Source organism: Diabrotica virgifera, chromosome 8, assembly GCF_917563875.1.
Source record: "Diabrotica virgifera virgifera chromosome 8, PGI_DIABVI_V3a".
Taxonomy (NCBI): Eukaryota; Metazoa; Arthropoda; class Insecta; order Coleoptera; family Chrysomelidae; genus Diabrotica; species Diabrotica virgifera.
The window spans coordinates 223,765,063-223,785,500 of record NC_065450.1 but is presented as its reverse complement, the minus strand read 5'-3'; the positions used below and the strand labels follow the sequence as shown (position 1 = coordinate 223,785,500).

At 32.7% G+C, this 20,438-nt stretch overlaps 1 protein-coding gene across 50 annotated transcripts in view; it reads right to left on the bottom strand.

Moving 5' to 3' along the window:
- Positions 1 to 20,438, bottom strand: part of LOC114341578 (extracellular matrix-binding protein ebh) — a 369,628-nt gene that overhangs the window by 227,739 nt on the left and 121,451 nt on the right. For all 50 annotated transcript variants that reach the window (XM_050657458.1, XM_050657487.1, XM_050657456.1 and 47 more), the window contains 4 exons: positions 14,020 to 14,280; positions 4,302 to 4,548; positions 2,972 to 3,104; positions 2,219 to 2,469 (listed from right to left, as the gene is read on the bottom strand). In XM_050657458.1, coding sequence (XP_050513415.1) covers positions 2,219 to 2,469; positions 2,972 to 3,104; positions 4,302 to 4,548; positions 14,020 to 14,280 — 892 coding nt within the window. The remainder of the gene's footprint in view (positions 1 to 2,218; positions 2,470 to 2,971; positions 3,105 to 4,301; positions 4,549 to 14,019; positions 14,281 to 20,438) is intronic.

The following is a 20,438-nucleotide window of genomic DNA, read 5'->3' as shown; positions in this document are numbered from 1 at the left end:
CGCAAAACAAAACATTTTTTTGTATTTTTGGATTATTCTCAGCAAAAAATGTTCTTACAAGTATTTTCGTAGGATGCATAGTTTTCGAGATAAACGCGGATGAACTTTCAAAAAATCGAAAAAGTGCAATTTTTGAACCCGACTAACTTTTGACTAAAAAATAAAAGAGCAATTCTGCTTACTGCATTTGAAAGTTCAAGTCAGATTCTATCGGTTTTGTTTATTTGTATTGCTAAAAATTTTTTTATTGTTAAACAAAGCTATAAACACATAGTGTTTCCCGTTCCCAATGCATGCGTTTTAATCTACTTAATCTACGTAGAAATTGTCTGTATGCGCGCCTACTCGTTCGATTTCAAATGAGAAATGCATTGAAAACATCATTCAAGCACTATGTGTTTATAGCTTTGTTTAACAATAAAAAAATTAATTTTTAGCAATGAAAATAATCAAAACCGATAGAATTTGACTTGAACTTTCAAATGCGGTAAGCAGAATTGCTATTTTATTTTTCAATCAAAAGTTATTCGGGTTCAAAAATTGCAATTTTTCGATCCGCGTTTATGTCGAAAACTATGCATCCTACGAAAAAACTTGTAAAAACATTTTTGCTTAGAATGACCCAAAAAATACAAAAAAGTTTTGTTTTGCAAAAAATGTGATTCCTCAAGTTTTTTGGTTATAACAATCTTATCGACATCCAGATCAACTGTTACCCAAAAAATTCGTGTTCTACGGGTCAAAATACATAAAAAGAACTTGAATATCTTGATAATTTTAATTAAGGAGGCCATTGTACCCCCACTGGCGACAGAACTAATAGAGGTAGAGGTAATAAAAAGGCCAACGTGGTATATAGAATCTATATAGAATCTACGGTTTAAAGGGTGAAGGTACAAGAAAACAAATCCTGAACCTGAGACAACTCATTGAAAAATCTAGAGAATTTCAAGTACCTATGATTATATGCTTCGTTGACTACCAAAATGCATTTGATTGTGTAAGCTGGATAAATCTGTGGTCAATTTTTATTGATAAATCAAATAGAAATGGGCACACCAATGCACCTGGTGACACTTATTAAAAATCTGTACCAGTCCAATATAGCGACAGTACGACTAAATCAGAAGTTCTCAAACCAATTCAAGACCGAGAGAGGTGTTAGACAAGGATGCGTGTTGTCACCTGACTTATTTAACATTTATGGTGAACATGGCATGAGGATGGTTTTAGAAGGATGGGTCGGTGGAGTAACAGTAGCTGGTAGGAAAATGTCCAATTTAAGATTTCTGATGACACTACACTAATAGCAGCAAATGAGCAAGAAATGTTTGATCTTCTGCGAAGAGTTGAGTACCAAAGCAATAAAGTTGGTCTGAAAATCAATAAAGCTAAGACAAAAATAATGGTGGTCGACAGATTCGACACTATTCAACTGACTAACATGTTACAGGAATACCAGATAGTAAATACCTTTGTCTATCTCGGGTCTAGTATAACTAACGATGGTAACTGTGAAGCAGAATTTCGGAGACGTATTGGTATGGCAAAAAATGCGATGAGTCGCCTAACTAAAGTTTCGAAAGACATATCTGTCTATCATAATAACAAGATGAGACTGGTGAATGCCCTTGTATTCTCAATATTTCTATACGGAGCAGAGACTTGGACTCTTCACGCATGACAGCGCCAAAAGCCTTTGGATACCTCATAATATGGAAAATACCTTGAACAGCTCATAGGACAAACGTTTCTATTCTAAACCAACTCAATATTAAAAAAAGACTGTCCACAATATGTCTGCAACGAATTCTGCAATTCTTTGGTCACGTGGTTCGCAGAGGTGACGACAGTTTGGAGAGATTAATTGTTTCTGGAAATGTTCCGGGGAGAAGATCAAGAGGACGATCACCAACTAGATGGTCCGACCAAATAAAGAATTCAGCTGGAAACTCATTCTGCCAAGCTCTTAGAGCAGCTGAAGATAGAGACCAATGGAGAAACATTGTTAGCAATATTGGAAGAAATCACGATCCTCGCAGTAATGGGAATCGACAAGAGAGAGAGATAGAGGGATCCTTGTAATATTGATACAATTCGTGGTTGAATCTTATTCTCCACATGCCATTGTCGCAGGTGGGCCCCAATATCCTTCAATAAATCTAGGATGATATAAAATGAAACAGAACCTTTAGATTTATATTAAATGTTTACTTACAATCTTAATCCAGAATCAGCAAGAAGAATTTTAGGATCTTTGACCACCGCAAGCCTGGCAAACGTAGACACTCTTCCGATTTTGTTTATAGACTCACACATATATCTTCCAGAATCACATTCTTGAAGGTTGGTTATCAACAACCGGCATATACTACTTTCTTGAGATATTTGATATCGCTGGTCTTCCTCTGGATAGATTTCTTGTGAATCCTTTAACCAGCGTACAGTTGGTATTGGTTCTCCTTGTACCTAAACAAAGAATTTGGCTTAATAGTAATAATAACAAGAAAAGGTTTGGAAGGTGGCTTCAAATAAGGAGTCCAAAGGTTTATGCAGCCTACGTAGGAGCAGCTAAACCAGGAAAATTATCGTTATGAGAGCATTAACCGGTTGACTGCCAGGCGGTCGTATACGACCGACAGTTCAATAAGTACTTCATGCCACGGCGCGGGCGGTCGTATACGACCGATTTGATACGGTCTATGATATAGTTCCTGTTTTGCCAGAGGTCGTACAGAGAAGCGGATTTGCTGTATTTGACCGCTGTGGTACACAGTCGTCGCGTATACATATCATTTTTCATTTTGGCAGAATATGAATATTGAATAGAATTTGGCAGAATATTTCAGTTGGTTGTCAGATGCATTTTTTTTAACTTGGCACCATGGACTTTTTTAAACATTTTTTTGTGGCAGTCAATCTGCCAATCAATCTCAGATAAGATATGTATCATGTATTATTTTGAACTTACTTCACATTCCAAAGTAACTTCCGTTCCAAGTAGTGCCTTCAACTGTCCAGGTAGAACTTTGGTGAATTCTGGTAAGCTGGTTGGTTTACCTAAAGTGAGTACTCCGCTTTGGACACTCTCGCCCCATCCATATCTAAGATATAAAATAAAATTTAGTGCAATGTAGAGCAATGATAATAAGAAAATGAATAATATTATACAGTAAACACCTTAGACCAGGTCCAGAAGCCTTGGAAAATGGTAAAAAATGAGAAAGAACAGTAACAGAACGGAACGCTTTGTAAAAGAAACAAAATAACATCCTTTGTTTGACGAAGTAAGTCTACAACATATCCACAAGGAAGAATTTCCTGTAGCTGGCTGTGTACCATTAATTACAAGTAAATTTAATGAACAATTTTTTCTTGGTAAATGGTATATATTTAAAAAGCCCATAAAAGGACTACAAATATTAAAACAAAACTTTTTCGCTCTGTAACAAGAGCATCATCAGTGTTACAAGAACATGTTAAGCCACCCAAAAACACTAAGATTAAAACCTTTTAGTCTATTTTTAAAAGGTTTTAAACTTAGTATTTTTGGATGGCTTAGCATGTTCTTGTAACACTGATGATGCTCTTGTTACAGAGCGAAAACGTTTTGTTTTAATATTTGTAGCCCTTTTATGTGCTTTTTAAATAAATATACCTTTTACCAAGAAAAAATTCTTGATTAAATTTACTTTTAAGTCTACAACATTATTAAAAAAAATTATTATACATCAGCTTCGAGTACTTGTCGAAGTTTTTCCACCCTTTTCTATCTCTACAATAGCTTTCAGCTTATTTCAGATGGTCCTGATGATGTTCTGAGAAAGAAAGCACTTGGACAACATTTAATAAAGAACTGTGATCGATATCTGCCTTTTATTTGTAAGAAAAAGATAATATATTATACCATATTAAAAAACACATCAAATGGAAATGACTTAGATACAAACATTTAAGCTCGTTTGAGAAATATGCCTGATTTAGACGCAGTAAAGTCGGTTCGCTAAACTCAGACATAACTGGCTAGTGATTTTAGTAGGTAATTTTTTTGTTTTTGGTCAATTTTGCCAAAATTGGCAAAATTGGCAAAATTACTTACTAAAATAACTAGCCAGTTGTGTCTGAGTTTAGCGCTTGTATGTCCACTCGAATCTAGGATCATATCTTGGTAGATTTATTCATTCCAGGATCATATATTGGTATATCATTATAAAAAGGGATAATTAGATGTAAAGCAAACTAAAAACTTCTCCTTTACCCTTTTTCTTGTTTACATTTCAAGGAATTACAATAATACATACCTGTTCCTGGGTGTAACTCTAAACTGGTACTCCGTCTCTGCCTTCAAATTGAAGATATCAAAAGAGGTTAAAGGTGAGACTCCAGCCTCAGTCCATCGAGCTCCTTCTGCTCCTCTAGTCCACATCTCTACCCGGTAAGCAAGCACTGGAATACTGGTCGTCTGGACTGGTTTGTCCCAAGATAGGCATAGCCAGTTTCTTCCTGATTCCACGACAACAGGTGGACCAGGTATGGGATTGGGAACATCTATATTATGGGATTTTAAATATTAGTATTTATACTAAAATCACAATAAAGATGCACTAGAAATAAACAAACCAAGACACGTTGAATCTTACGAGCCGCACTTCCAAATCTTAATTTACAATGTATATATGTTACAGTTCAAGTTGATTATCCAGTTGGAGTTGACTCCAACTAGTTGGAGTCAACTCTAACGGCTGGTTTCAGTAAAAGTTGATTATAAATATAAAATGAAGATTTATATTCAACATTTACTAGTAAAAGTAGACTCCAACTAGGAAAAGTATACTCTTCCCAATGCCATTTAGTAAAAGTTGATTCTGATTCACACAAACAGCCGATTCTAGAAATTAAATGTTACTGAATATGTTCAAATTAGTCTAGCTGTATCGTCGCCCCCGTTAGGTAAATTACTCCGATTCGAATTTTTTGCACAAACTTACTCAAAAAGAGGTCCTTATAACAAATCTACTGGGTGCCAGGCAGTACCTTGATCGATAAATTGTTTTTTAAACAATTTTTTTAGACAAATTCACAAAAAAAAAATTTTCACTTCGAACAATTTTTTTTTAGATCATTTGGGTTATTCTGAGCAAAAAAAGGTATTTTGTGATTTTTCTCTAAAATTGATTGTTGTCGAGTTATACGCGATTTAAAATTTGAAAAATGCGAAAATAGCCATTTTCAAGGCTTAATAACTCGGTTAAAATCCATTATTATGAAAATCAGAAAGTGACCAAATCAAAGTTTATAGCCCCCTCTACAAGATCCAGCAGAAATTTTTGTCACTATTTTATTACTAAGCTTTATCTTTAATTATTAACAATGAGCGCTAAGTGCGTATTAGGCGGCCGTCAATGGTGAGTGCTAAAGAGATGCACCATTCCAGCCATCCAATTTGGCTGGAATTTGTACGAAGTGAAAAAACTATGTATTTTTGCGAATTTGTTTAAAATCATTGTTTATTGCCAAACTTCACTAAAATCATTCATTATTGTACTCATTTGCCCTCATTTTCGGCAGTAAAGTAACACTTTGTTGTATTGAAAGAAGAATGTTACTTTACCTGCCGCGATAATTAATCAAATTAACCGATATTAAATGTAAGTAGTCAATAGCAGCAACCGATTATTTATTTGAGTGAAATTAAAATTTATTTACTTTAATTATTAAAAATATTGTACAAAATTTATCTTATTATTAATAAAATTTATGTCAAAAAGTAAAATTCTGTAGTGTTTCGCAATTATATTCATACAAAATAAATCAAAACTTTACAGATTTAGTAATTAGGTAGGTATACAATATTGATAACTATCGATTAAACATCAAAACCGGCCATCATGCAAAAGTCATCTGTCATTACTGTCATACGAATTTTTTATTTCGTCTAAAATTAAAAAAAATTCCTCAAAGTTGTAAGTAAGTGTTAATGTTTTTTATGATTAACGATACAATTTTGTACGCACCATCTCAATACTCTTTATCGAACGCGTCTGTTCCTCTGCTCGTAATATCAGACTCGTTCGATAAAGAGTCACTTTACTGACTGACTTTACTGAAATTGGTTAAACAATTTTTCGACCGCGGTACTGCGTGACACCCTGTGTATTTGTTATAAGGATTGTTATACGGATGTATTTCTTTGAGTAAGTTTGTGCAAAAAATCGAATCAGAATAATTTACCTAACGGGGGCGACGTTACAGACTATACTAATAAGTAGTTGAAACGGTCAAAACAAAGAACCGCACACTCATCAAAAATGCACTTGAGATTCTCGTATAATCAACATTTACTGAATCGATCCAGGAAGAGTCAACTCCAACTAGTAAAAGTTGATTTAAATTTTTAAAATCAACTTTTACTGCTCGTTTCAGTTGGAGTTGACTCCAACTAGTTGGAGTCAACTCTAACTGAGAATCAACTTGAACTGTAACATATACAAATATACATTGTAAATCCCAAATCATGATTTACAAAGTTTATACATTGTAAATCATAATTCGGGAGTGGTCCTCGTAACATTCAAAGTATTTTAGTTTATTTATTTCTTTCTTTATTGTGACGTTATCAGCGTTATTATTGTAAGGTTTGTTCCAACTCGATACAAAACCGTTCTCGAATCGTTACGCGCAAGCGCAATAACGAATAATTCTGTGCAGTAACACATTTTTTCTACGACCGTTTAATAACATGCTCATTATTCGCTATTTTTTCATAGATAATAGCACCCATTACTGTACCCGTGAGTAATAATTCATTACTCACGGCTGAAGTTACTCACGGGTCATTACTCACGGGCTGAAGTTAGATTCAAGTGACGCATGCCACTTTTAATATTAGGTAATCGTATATAAACTGCAAATAAAATTACTTAAAGTTGTTTATTTAATACAATAATTATTGTAATTTATATCAATAATTAACTTCGAAACATTTTTAACGGAATTTTAACTGTAACAATATCAGTATATTTTTTACGTTTATATCTTGTTTACTAAAAATTTTGACGTTTATCATTTATTTTAGTGACAGTGACATTAGCTCATTTTGTTTATGTTGATCGGAATTTATAACTAATATTGTGTTTATTTTTCAAGTTATATTGTGTTAAATATGTTATAACATATTATGTATAGTTATATCATTATATTATATATAGTTAAATGTAAATATACATTAATTATAACTATTACGAAATACGTCCACCGACAACAGCCATTTCCTATTTATTAGATTAATTGACAGTAGGTACAAATTTAAGCTTATAATTTTTCGGAAACGAATAGAACTTATATTGACTATTTCTAGTTGTATTTTTACAATAAATAATAATTTGGGAATAGAAGGCAACCAATTATTCAGCAAATATCAATTATTTGATAAAGTTCAACATAAAAAGCTTGTAGATATATTAAAAAGCAAAAATATTGACAGTCGTGACATGAAAATTATATCTAATATATATTAGAATCAAACTGCCAAGATAAGAGTTGACAACCAGGACACCCAAGATATCAAAATACAGAGAGGAGTCCGTCAGGGTTGCGTGCTGTCTCCACTACTTTTCAATGTCTACAGTGAAGCGGTATTTCAAGAAGCGCTCTCAAATTCAATAGAAGGTATATCTATCAATGGAGAAGTTTTGAACAACTTACGTTTTGCAGACGATACAGTAATAATAACAGATAATAACAATGATTTACAGAACGTAATGCAACGCCTTAATGAACGCTGTCATGAGTACGGACTGAAGATGAATTTAAAGAAAACTAAATGCATGATCATAACTAAATCAGCACACGTAAACATCCAATTAACTATTGAAGATACTGTGATTGAGAGTGTGGATAAATACAAATACTTAGGAACATGGATAACATCAAATGTAGACCAAACCAAAGAAATTAAGACACGTATTGAAATAGCACGTGCATCATTCATTAAACTTAAAAAGTTTCTTTGTTGTCGGGATATAAGGTTAGAACTACGCCTAAGGATGCTTCGATGTTACGTGTTGTACTAAGGACTATCATAGTGTTCTCTACTCTTCTTTATGGCTTGGAAGCGTGGACGTGGAAAGTCCATTTGAATAAGTTGGCCGCCTTTGAATTTTGGTGTTACAGAAGAATCCTACGAATATCATGGATTCAAAGAATGTCGAACGTGGAAGTAACTAGAAGGATAGGAAATCAACCGGAAATAATACTAACTATCAAAAGACGAAAACTTGAGTACTTGGGACATGTGATGAGAGGGCAAAAATACTCATTATTACAACTTATTATGCAAGGCAAAATCCGAGGAAAGCGAAATGTGGGAAGACGAAGAACATCCTGGCTTAAGAACTTACGGGAATGGTTCGAATGCAGTAGTGCAGAGATATTTAGAGCGGCAGTCCACAGGGTCCGCATTGCCATGATGATTTCCAACCTTCGATAGAAGATGGAACTTAAAGAAGAAGAATTATTCAGCCACGTACTAGGGGTAAATAGCATTTAGGTATTCTTGTAAATTATTATAATTTAAATCTCGAGTAGTTGATAATTAAATTTTTTACTAATTAAAATAAAAAAAGGTCGTAGAAAAAGTATAGTATTCTACTCGCATGTAATGGCTATTACTCACTCTGATGAATTACGAGACTCGCCTACGGCTCGTGTCGCAAACTTCATCATCGTGAGTAATAGCCATCATTACATGCTCGTTGAATAATATACTATTTCGTTACTGCGCATACTCGTAACCGTTCAAGACGGTTTTTTATGGAGTTGGAACAAACCTATTGTTTACAATACTTTGTTATATGAGTGAAGTTAGAAAAAATGCTTTATCGGTTATTGATATGTTAGAAAAAAAATTTGGAATGTATCCTCGCGACTGAAGTCTTATTAACCACGAGTAATGGTGAGGAATTTGCAACATTACCTGTATTAACGTCATTAAGGAGGAATAATAAAAACATGTGTATAAACAGAAAGATCTAGTACAAACACTATCTATGATACAAAGAAATCAATCACTAAAGAAGGCAAAATATTATATTATATTTATTTTTCCTAGGCTTTATCTAGTTGATTTGTGTTTATTGAGTTCAAGTTTTATTGCCTCTATATTTAGTGGACTGTCATGTGGATTAAAACATGGATTATCTTCGGAGGGAATGAAAAGTTTTAACTTGTCATCTTTTGAACCAAAAATCGTGGAATGAATGTTGGGTAGCGTCTGTAAAAATAATTGTATTTGGAGGAGCTATAATTCTATAGTTCACCCTTAGTTATTAACTAGAGAAATTTCGCAAAAATGTAATAAATATAAACTCTCAAACTCAGTTGTACATAAATATAAACATAAACTGACATTGGAAAATCGCGTGTATCTCGATATTAATACATTTAAATGCCGGTACATAAATAGAAGGAGGATCATTGGTATTGTCGTTACGATTCACGGCGGTAGGTTCACATATATATGGATCAATTATGGTTATTGTATATCATGTATTGTTTAAAAAAGTCCGTTTACCATTCGTAAATATAAACCTAATCAACAAGCTTCTTCTTCTTCTTCTTCTTCCTTCTTGTATGTAGGCGTTAAAGCCTGTTTCTTCTTCAATATTAGCCTCCTAAATTGTTTAAGTTATCGCACCATCTTTTTCTTGGTCTGCCAATACTTCTTCGTCCATTTGGTGACTTATCTCGTACTATTCGTACTATCCTATCCTCTGCCATTCTACTAATGTGTTCGTTCCACTCCTGTTTCCGTTTTATCACCCATACATTTATTTCTTCTACATTGCATGATCTTCTTATGCATGATCAACAAGCTAATCATATAATTTTAGTCTTCTAATCTACTAAGTCTTCAATATTAATTTTTCGACCACCATTCATTTTGTTTTCTTTGCGTTGATTGTTAAGCCCTTTGCAATACATTCGTTGTTTACAGCGTTCAACATGGTTTCAAGATCTTCCAGACACTCTGCCATGATGGCGGTGTCATCTGCGTATCTCATCAGCATATCCACAACAAATTTATTAGGTGCGGCACGAGGAAAATAGATTTAGAGGTAGAATTAACCTTATACAGAAGGAAGTTGTGGGCAAGATCTCAAGAGAAATTAGTGCGACAAAATCTGCATTATCTAAGATCTAGTTTGAGTACTAGGGATAATGAATTATTCCAAAATGAAAATAATTTATGGCAATATTAAATTTTACCTTGATCCTGAACCAGATATTTAAGAAAGTCAGATATAACACAAACTCTAGAGGACCACACATCGCTCAATTGTCTTATCGACAAATCGAACAAACTCCAATTATTTTCGTCAGGGTTAAAAACTTTTCTGACACCCATCGTATGCAGGAGATTAGCCGATTACTATTTTAATTATTCACTTATTTCCTTTAAGTTTTTAATCATTTGGGGAATGTACACATTTTTAGAACACTATTGTATAGCTACGCGGATTTTACTGCAGTGGCTAAATTTAATATTTAGGTGAAGTTCTGCAAATTTGCCAAGACTTGGCAAATATGCAATACTTTACAGGTTAATATCAACGATAATGACAATATATGTTTACATTTTCAACAACAATTTGTACGCGGGAGTGTTAAGTACATTATTTTTGAAAATATGCCAATTATCCATTGGCGTCACTAAGGGAAACCTGGGTATGTGCTAACAAAAATCAAACACATACAGTGTCTCAATTTGAAAAGGTACTACCCTCTATAATTTGGTCCCTATAGAAAAACTCGAGAAATATCTAACAACACGTCAAATTTATTTGTGAGGGGGACATTTTGTAGAGCAGTTTTCAAATAAATTACGACAACCCTCTAGAGGGGACAGACACGACCCCCAAAATTTTTAATAGAAAGGGGGTTGTTGAGTGATACATCATTTTAAAGATCGTTTAACTACCTTTTTAAAAATATCACATACATTATATTTCTTTTTAGTACTTTTGGAAAAATCTTGGACTCAATACTGCAACAATTTTTTGGAGTTCTGAACTCAAAATACTTCAATACTTCAAAAAAATTCAATTTTGAGTTCAATACTCAACAAAAAATTTTGGAATTCTGAACTGTTTACCTATGTAATATGTTTACAGTTTCATCTGCTTTTTTCAAAAGTACTACAAAAAATATAATATATGTGGTATTTTTGAAAAGGTAGTTGAACGACCTTTAAAATGAGGTATCACTTAACCCCCTTTCCGTTAAAAATTTTGGGGATTGTATATGTCTCCGTAGCCAAAATCTAAAGATACTTGAATTTCAAAACTAACCGCGCCCATGGTCCGCGGGTTCAATCCCCAATACAAACTTTTATTTTTTTTGTACATTTTATGATTGTAAGTATATTAATATATAATTTTTTTTCAGAAAATACGTATTTAGTTAAAATTTTTCCAACAATTATTGTTCAGAAATCATTTGTGGCATTTTCCAATGTGTTTGTGTGTGTTTTATTCTTTTATTTATTTAATTTTTGGTATTGTTTTAATAAATTTTTTTGAAAAGTAGTAAGTATTAAAATTAGTTTAATATTTAAATAAAATATAAATAAACTGTTTAAATTATATTAATTTCGTTGAAATCATAATAACAGAAGTATAACTTCTTACGTGCGTACAAAGTACACACACAAGTTTTGACATTTGCGTAACCAAATCTCTCCTATTAGGTTTGACGAAAACTCTTTAGTCAAAGGCTGAAAAACGTCATTTATTGGCTTTGACTAAGATTTTAGTCTTAGCTTTGACTAATACCTGAAGTCAGACTTGAGTGCCGTTACGAGTTTAGTCATCCACACTACATTCACTGAGCCAATTACAGGTAACAATAGATTGTAATAAACATAAAATAAATAGGTAATTTTAATTTGATATTTTTATATAAAATAGTGTCATAATAAAGATAAACAAACAACAGAAAAAGCTAACGGAGATAAGATTCGTGGCCCCCGAAAAGTTGATTTGGGCTGCGAAGCTTTGCGCTCTGTCAGCGATAGATACATTTATAATAAATTATTCTACACATAGTAAGATACTAAACATAAAAGATTAAAATAGGCCTATAAAGAGCGAATTTTTGTTAAGTGTATGAATGTTTAAGTAGATTTATTATTGTTATTAAATGAAGGTTATTTAAGAAGATACATACAACGTATATACATCACAGTTATTGAAGATGAAGGACAAACAGTTAAGTGATTTCGTATAAGCTGCACGAGTCTTTTGATCATTTACTTGTTTTATTAACTATCGAATAACTATTCAGTCAAGTCGTCCCAGAAACGCACATCAAAAATATTGCCAACGTCATTTTAAACTCTTATACCTTAAAGTAACCCTGATACATTTCTTATCTAAAAGTGATTTCAGTTAAACTAGCTGAAACCTTGCAATGAAGTTGCTTTGGTCACGCTGTTTAAAAGTTCTCGGTGCTTTAAGACCCATACATCAATTGTTTCTGAGTTACAGAGAGTCAAAGTGTGGGTTTTTATGCCATTTAATTAATATACAGTCGAACCCGCTTATTGGAATAGCCTTGGTGCCAAGCACAAGTATTCCTATAACCGAGATATTCTAATAACCGATCATTGGTGGCTATTATAAACATTTCGGGACCTCAACTTTCTATTTCTTAAACCGGGATATTCCTATAACCGGTATTTCTAATAAGTGGGATCGACTGTATATTTAAGTAATACACTACTACTATCGGTTTACAGCGTTTTCCGACTCCTAACCGCCATTCTTTTCTGTTTAGCCATAGACCTGGAGTGATTTCTATTTCCTCTAGTTCTTCTTCAATTCCCTCCCTCCAGCTTCTTCTCGGCCTTCCTCTTTTCCTTCTCCCTTGTGGTGTCCACATCAAAATCTGTTTAAGGATCCTATTATCTGGCATTCTCTGTACATGGCCTTACCATGAGTTGTGTTGTTTTTATATCATCAATTATTGTATGTGTGATTCCCATCATTTCTCGAATTCTCTCAATTGGTATCCGATCTCTTTTTGATTTGCCTGCTGCTCTTCTCCAGAAGTCCTTTTCTGTTACTAGTAACATTTTCTCTGTTCTTTGTTTCAGTGGCCAAACTTCACTGACATATGTGATTATATCTTTAAGTATATGAGCTGTTTGTTCGCTTTAGATATTGTTTGGTCCCATAGAATGCCCTTCATCATGGATATGGCTTTTCTACCCTCTATGTTTCTTTCTTTTATCGAGTGTTCCATAGCATCGAATGTTCCATCTTGATTTACCTTCGTGCCCAGGTAATGGTCTACCCCATGGTCTAATGTAATGGATCACTTTGTCCCTCCAAAACACATGGCTTCAGTTTTCTTAATGTTTACTTCGAGACCCCATTTGTTATATTCTTCTATTAGCTTCCGTGCCATGTAACTCAACTGAGCAATTAGAATTTGGTCATCAGCTAAACATAAAGTGTATAGTGTTGTCTTGTCATTGAGAGGGATTCCCGTTCCATTATATTTTCATGTCCACAGCTTGAGTTCTTGTTCCAGATATATTTTGAAAAGGATAGGAATACTTCAATCCTTTCGTGACCTTAAATCCCTCAGACATCTTTGATCCAGCGGTCGTTCCATTAAACAGATAATAATATACAGGATTTAAATGGACTAGAAACCGACAATTTGAACCTTTGTAACCCAGAAACAATCGATTTGACAGTGAAAAGCTTATGGCATCTACCAGTCATATGGCTTCTTCTTTTTGGATTGTTATCTCCAAAAATATTTAAACTTTGCTAAGCACTTTTCATGATAAGATTTACATACAATGATGAAGCTGGAGTCTAATCTAGCTCTCGATGGTGGAACAGTTAGCAAAGTATTCATGCTTTGATTATTGTTCATGTGCAATGAACCGAACATGCAGTTACTTCTGAGACATTAACGACGATACACAAACACATATTCCTTACTTACCGGTTTCTCTATAGAAATCGTGATAGGACTGGGAGTCTAATAAAGATTGGTTCCTGATTGGTGTTAAAGATCTAGCCCGTTCTCTGATTCGAACTGTGAAAAATGCTCTATCGCACCCGTGGCAGTTTTTGGCCAGAATGCAATAGGTTCCAGCGTCTTCGGCTGATATTCTTTTCAATGTCAATCTCATATAATCATCAGATTTTTCTTTATACGATCTGTAGCTTGTGGTTATGTCTCTGAGACCCTTCATCCATGTAACTAAAACATTTAAGAATAAGTACGAAATGCCAAGATTTCTAATATAGGTATAATGGTTTCAAACTGTATGTCTTATAGAAAGGTACAAACTGGTATTAACAAAAATGGAAAGATTCGATTTTTTTACCGAGAGTTTCTTAGAATAAGATATGTTATGTTAGGCTTGAGGAATTTTTTTATAAAAGATACTTAATTATGCAGTGTATACTCAAAGCAGAACAGAAGAAAGGCACGAAAAATTTGAAGAAGAATGAAGAATGACAGAAAAAATATACAGAAGAAAGAAGAGGTGATACAAAAACTATTAAATACTAAAAATGAAGGAAGATTTCAATCAGGGTAACACTACGAGCTATATTAATATTACAAAGAACCATATATAGCAAATTATGCAAAACTACAAAGATTGCGTTGCCTGGGTAGGTCATCATGAGAAATAAAAGACAGAAATCCTGATAAATAAACACCTAGTAAAACGCTTAGTGGAACTATGGTGAGGCACCAGCCAGTAGAAAGACTAGGAACCCATGTTTTTTAATTAGTATTGGCTTTGGATTGCTGCATCCATTCAGCCACGATAGATAATAAATAAACATTGTTTGCTACAATTAAATACGGGAACAATGTACAGGAGTTCTCATTATATTTTGACCCCCAATTATTTTCCTTAATTTCGGGAATACAAAAAAAAGTTTTAAATAAAAGTTGTCTTATTTTATCTGTACCGACCAACAGTGTAGCAACAGACCAAATTTTGTATGCTGGGAGTGCCCAATAAAATGCATCTTCAATATTTCAAATGGGACACCCTGTATTTTTTTATAGTTTTGAGTAACCATAGGCTATGCAACTGACATTTCAAAATGAAACAATTATTAATTTATTATAAACTGTCAATCCTCATACCGAAATGGGTTATACTGCAGATGAAAAACTAGATATATATTCTCAATTTATGTAAAAAATAATAAAAACAAGCAAGCGGCAAGAAGATAATATAGGCTGATTTATCCAGATCGACAGACTCCTTCTGCAAAATCTGACGCATTAGAAAATTTGAGACGAAGATATTACTTGTGCATTGATAACAATGGAGGGCACTTGGAGCATCTATTGTAATCTTAAATGTAGTATTGTATCTTAAATGCACTGGCTAAGCGTCCATGGAACCACTGTTACCATTGGTAACAGTTAAAAATCTTTCAAATAAATATTTTATGACGATGAATAATTCCATTTACCTATATTTTACCAATAGAAATCTATTATAATATTATGTGTTAATGGTACCTAATTCAGTAAATCCAACTACTCGTAGACACACGAAAATATTGGCGAGTTTATGTGACTCAGTTTAACTTTATTATACGCTGATACCAGATTCATTTGTGGTGACAACGATTACATCCTCGCTATCGCTCGGGCCGGCTAGTGTCTGAAAATTTTGAAGGGGCGACGGCGTGGGCCCCCTTGTGTATATCAGTAGGCCTGTTACCAGATTTAAATTTGCTAACAGTACCTATAATAAAAAGTGTGCGTGCAGTTCACCATGGATGAGTGTCGCTGCGTAATCGATCAACTACTTGAAAAGTAATTCTCCTTGTATAATTTTGAAGAAAAAAATGAGATTATTGAAAATTAAAGACCTATTTTAACAATTTAAAAAAGGAATCAAAAAAAGTAAAATAAAAACGAAAACATTCCTCTCATTGGCTGTATACCATAATAAAAAACTTACTAAGGAAGTAAAACTCCACTTGTAGGTAGATGGTATATATAAATTTATTAAAAAATTTTTATCTAAAAAGATCCAAATTGGATTGAAGTGGGTACATCACTAGTACAAGAAACACAAACGTTTTCAGACCAATCAGTCCATCATCAGGTTGAAAACCTAAAATAAGCAAACCACTGTATAAAAAGCCAAGTTGAAATTTTGACTGCTAGAAAATTAGGAAAAATTAAAACATGTGGCTACTTACTTTAGATCCAAAGTAGTTGAAACTAGCTACATAGTTAGGTCGAAAAACCTTATAGACCAGTAAGGAATTGTGAAAAAACGTCTATTTTTGGATGTGAAAGGTGGCATTCGGATTTTTGCAGATAAAGTTAGGTGACACCTTCAGTAATAATAATTGACTCATGCTCCTTCTCAAATATGCCCGGAACATTAATAAAAAAATTAAAATATTTAAAAATTTCGAAAAACGTCGATTTTTTTCTGTTTTCTTTGCTTATAACTTTAAAACGATTCGTTTTGGAACAAAGTCGTACAGAAATAAAATAAAGATAATTGAATTTTGTATGATACACGGCTGGTCAAAAATGTCTTAACGTATTACCTTTTCTGCAATATAGCAATAAATACAAAATAAGGGGGCAAAATACGCCTGTTGTTATTCAATGTTTTTAACCACTTCCGTGGCACTTAGAACCTTAGTAATTCGCTTAGGAAATTCTCTGTAATATACTTAAACCGTGTTACAAATTTCATTAAAATCGACTTAATAGATTTTGCATAATAAAATTTGCAATCTAAGTGTTTTTAAGAAAGTTCAAATTTTTTAAAATCTTTCTGAACAAAAAGTAGACCATTTAGAAGTTGTCTAATTTTTTTACATATAAAGAGGTGCTCTACCTATGTAATACACTTTATAGAATTAAAATCGGATTATTTAAGGGCCCTCAGCAATGTTTTATAAACAATTTTTTGGCTTATAAAAAAATAGCTTTGTTTAATAAAAAAAATTTAATTTTTAGCAAGATAAATAATTAAAACCGGTATAATTTGACTTATACTTTCAAATGCTGTCAGCAGAATTGCTATTTTGTTATTTATTCAAAAGTTATTCGCGTTCAAAAATTGCAATTTTTCGAATTTTTGAAAGTTCCACTGCGTTTAACTCGAAAACTATGCATCGTACGAAAAAACTTGTAAGAACATTTTTTGCTTAGAATTACCCAAGAAATACAAAAAAATCTTTTATTTTGCGAAAAATCGATGTTATGTAATTCCTCAAGTTCTTTGTTTATAATAATCTTATCGACATCCGGATTAACTGTTACCCAAAAAAATCGTGTTCTACGGGTCAAAAAAAAACATAAAAATCTTGGGTAAGTCCATCTAAATAAAGGAGCCTGTAGCACCCCCTCCTGGCCACAGGACTAATTTGTTTATAAGCCAAAAAATTGTTTATAAATTTAAAACATTGCTGAGGCTGCTTAAATAATCCGATTTCAATTCTGTAAAGTGCGTTAGATAGGTTTAGTGCTTCTTTATGTGTAAAAAAATTAACAAATCTTTGTATGTTCTAGTTTTTGTTGTGCAAGATTTTAAAAAATTTTAATTTTTTAAAAAAAGTTTAAATTGCAAAATCATTATTCAAAATCTAGTAAGTCAACTTTAATTAAATTTGGTGTATGGTTTTAGCACATTACAAAAAATTTCTAAGCGAATTAGGAAGGTTCCAAGTGTAAGCTAAGTGATGGAAACTCATTGAACCTTATTTTATATTTATTGCTATTTTGCAGCAAGGGTGATAAATAAAGACATTTTTAACCAATCGCATCTGATAAAATTTAATGATCTTTGTTTTATTCCTATACGACTTTTTTCCAAAATGAATCGTTTTAAAGTTATAATCAAAAAAGTAGAAAAAAAAAGAAATTTTTGGAAATTATTAAAAATTTTATTTTTTTTTATTAATGTTCCGGGCATATTTGAGAAGGAGCATAAATCAATTATTATTAACGAAGTTATCACCTAACCTTATCCGCAAAAATCTGAATGCCACCTCTCACATCCACCTAAAAACAGATCCTTACTGGTCTATTAATAAAACATGAATTAGGCCATTTCGGCTACAACAATGTCGACAATAAGTCGATGTTACAAGAATATAAAAATGTTTTTAAAGAGATTATAAAGTAGTCTTCATCTTGGCTTCAAACTGACATACTGAAATATGACATTGAAAGAAAATTGACAAGACCTTATAGGTAGGGAATTTTATGTGTATACAGTTATTTTTATTTATATTGTAAAAATTCCAAAAAAAATTTTTACTTAAATAAATGAATTTGATTAGCTACTAAATAAATGAGTAAGAATAAAACAATTTAAATTAATAATAACATAAAATTATTAATTCTATGAAGATTGAAAGCGAAAACTTTGCCAACAAGGTAATGACGTCACTTATTCGAAAAGAAGAAAAAAGTAGTTCGATATTTTAAATTTAGTTGGTACAGTGAAAATCCTTGGCTATGTGGTTGCAAGAAAAATAAACTGTATTGGGCCATGTCTTCTGGTTTCTACAGAAAAAATGGGTGGAACAGGTTCACGATTTAAATAGTTTTTTAGAGTTTTAAAAAGGAGACATGAAATTTCTCCGTTACCTACATGTAAGATGTGTGCCCAATTTGATTCAGTTTGGCAAAACAAGAATCGAAAGTTTTCTTAACCAAGCTTTTAAAGCAAATATTGCTAAACATAATGAGTTTCTTAAAAAAATAGATAGGTATATCCTTAGCACACTTATAATAGATACTGTATGTTTTTGGGCCAAATAAGAACTAGCGTTTCGTGGTCATTTTGAGGTCGACGGCTCTGACATTCGAGGCAATTACAGGGAATTGTTAAAATTAATTTTACCAAAAAAATCAAACATTTTGCCAACATCTAGAAACATCAACTGTTTTTTCGAGAGTTTCAAGTGATATACAAAATGATATTATTGAAGCTATATACAATACATTTAGCCATATCTTCATTTTTTTAAATAAGACTTTTTGCATCTGGTTTTGGTAACACTTTGGAAAAAGTTACGCGTCGCCACTGCTTAAATGTAGTATTGTAAGTCGTTAATTTTGTTGACTTTCTAATAGTCTAAGAGCTAGTGAACCCTCCGACTAACGGTCGTCCTGTAAGGCTAGAAATTTTTCTAGTGATAATTCATAGCACACCAAGGCTAAAAACCATGACCTGGCAGGCCTCAGTGGTGCACGTGTATCTACCAGGTGAATCGAAAAGTGCAAATTTAGGGGCTAAAATAAACTTTCTTCTGTAAGGTTTAAATTTAAGTATGTGTTTGAGTAAGTCATTTAGAAGAAATGTGTACAATGACAGGCGATTCTGAAGAGCATAAGACCTTGCCAGGCGAGGGGAAAGATTAAGGGTTCTTCCTAAAATTATTCTTTTTGCATCGAACAAATTTTTTTTAGGTTTTTTGAATCATTCCAAGCAGAGAACGTCTTTAGTGATTTTTCTCTTAAGTTAATAGTTTTTGTTATATAAGCGATTGAAAATTTTGAAAATTGCGAAATCGGTCATTTTTAACCCTAAATCGGACATTTATCTAAAAATTTCAGTGTTGCCAAGATACGTAGATATTCTTTAAACATTGATTGATGAAATCCCGAAGAGTTTTTTGCAATAAAATATCTAAGACCCATTTGTTTTTTTAATTGCTAATCAAGCGGGTGCGACACTGTAGCATAAGTGAGGACGTTTGAGTGTTCATAAATTCATTATCTCGAGAACGGACAAATTTCAAGAGAAATCCTCAGACAGGTCGATTTTTATTTTTAAATTAGGACTTTTTGGCATATATATAATACTAGTGACGTCATCCATCTGAACGTGATGACGTAATCGATGATTTTTTTAAATGAGAGTAGGGGTTGTGTGATAGCTCATTTGAAAGATTATTGAATTTTCTATTCACTAATATAAACATTAACATAATTATTTATACAGGGTGTACAAAAATTTTTTTTTATTAAATTAACTTTGATTAAATTTGACAAATAGAAGAAAAACATTTTTTGTACACCCTGTATAAATAATTATGTTAGTGTTTATATTACTGAATAGAGAATTAAATAACCTTTCAAATGAGCTATCACACAACCCCTGCTCTTATTTAAAAAAATCATCGATTACGTCATCACGCCCAGATGGATGACGTCACTAGTATTATATATATGCCAAAAAGTCCTAATTCAAAAATAAAAATCGACCTGTCTGAGGATTTCTCTTGAAATTTTCCCATTCTCGAGATAATGAATTTATGCAAACTCAAACGTCTCACTTATACTACAGTGTCGCACCCGCTTGATTAGCAATTAAAAAAACAAAGGGGTTTTCGATATTTTAT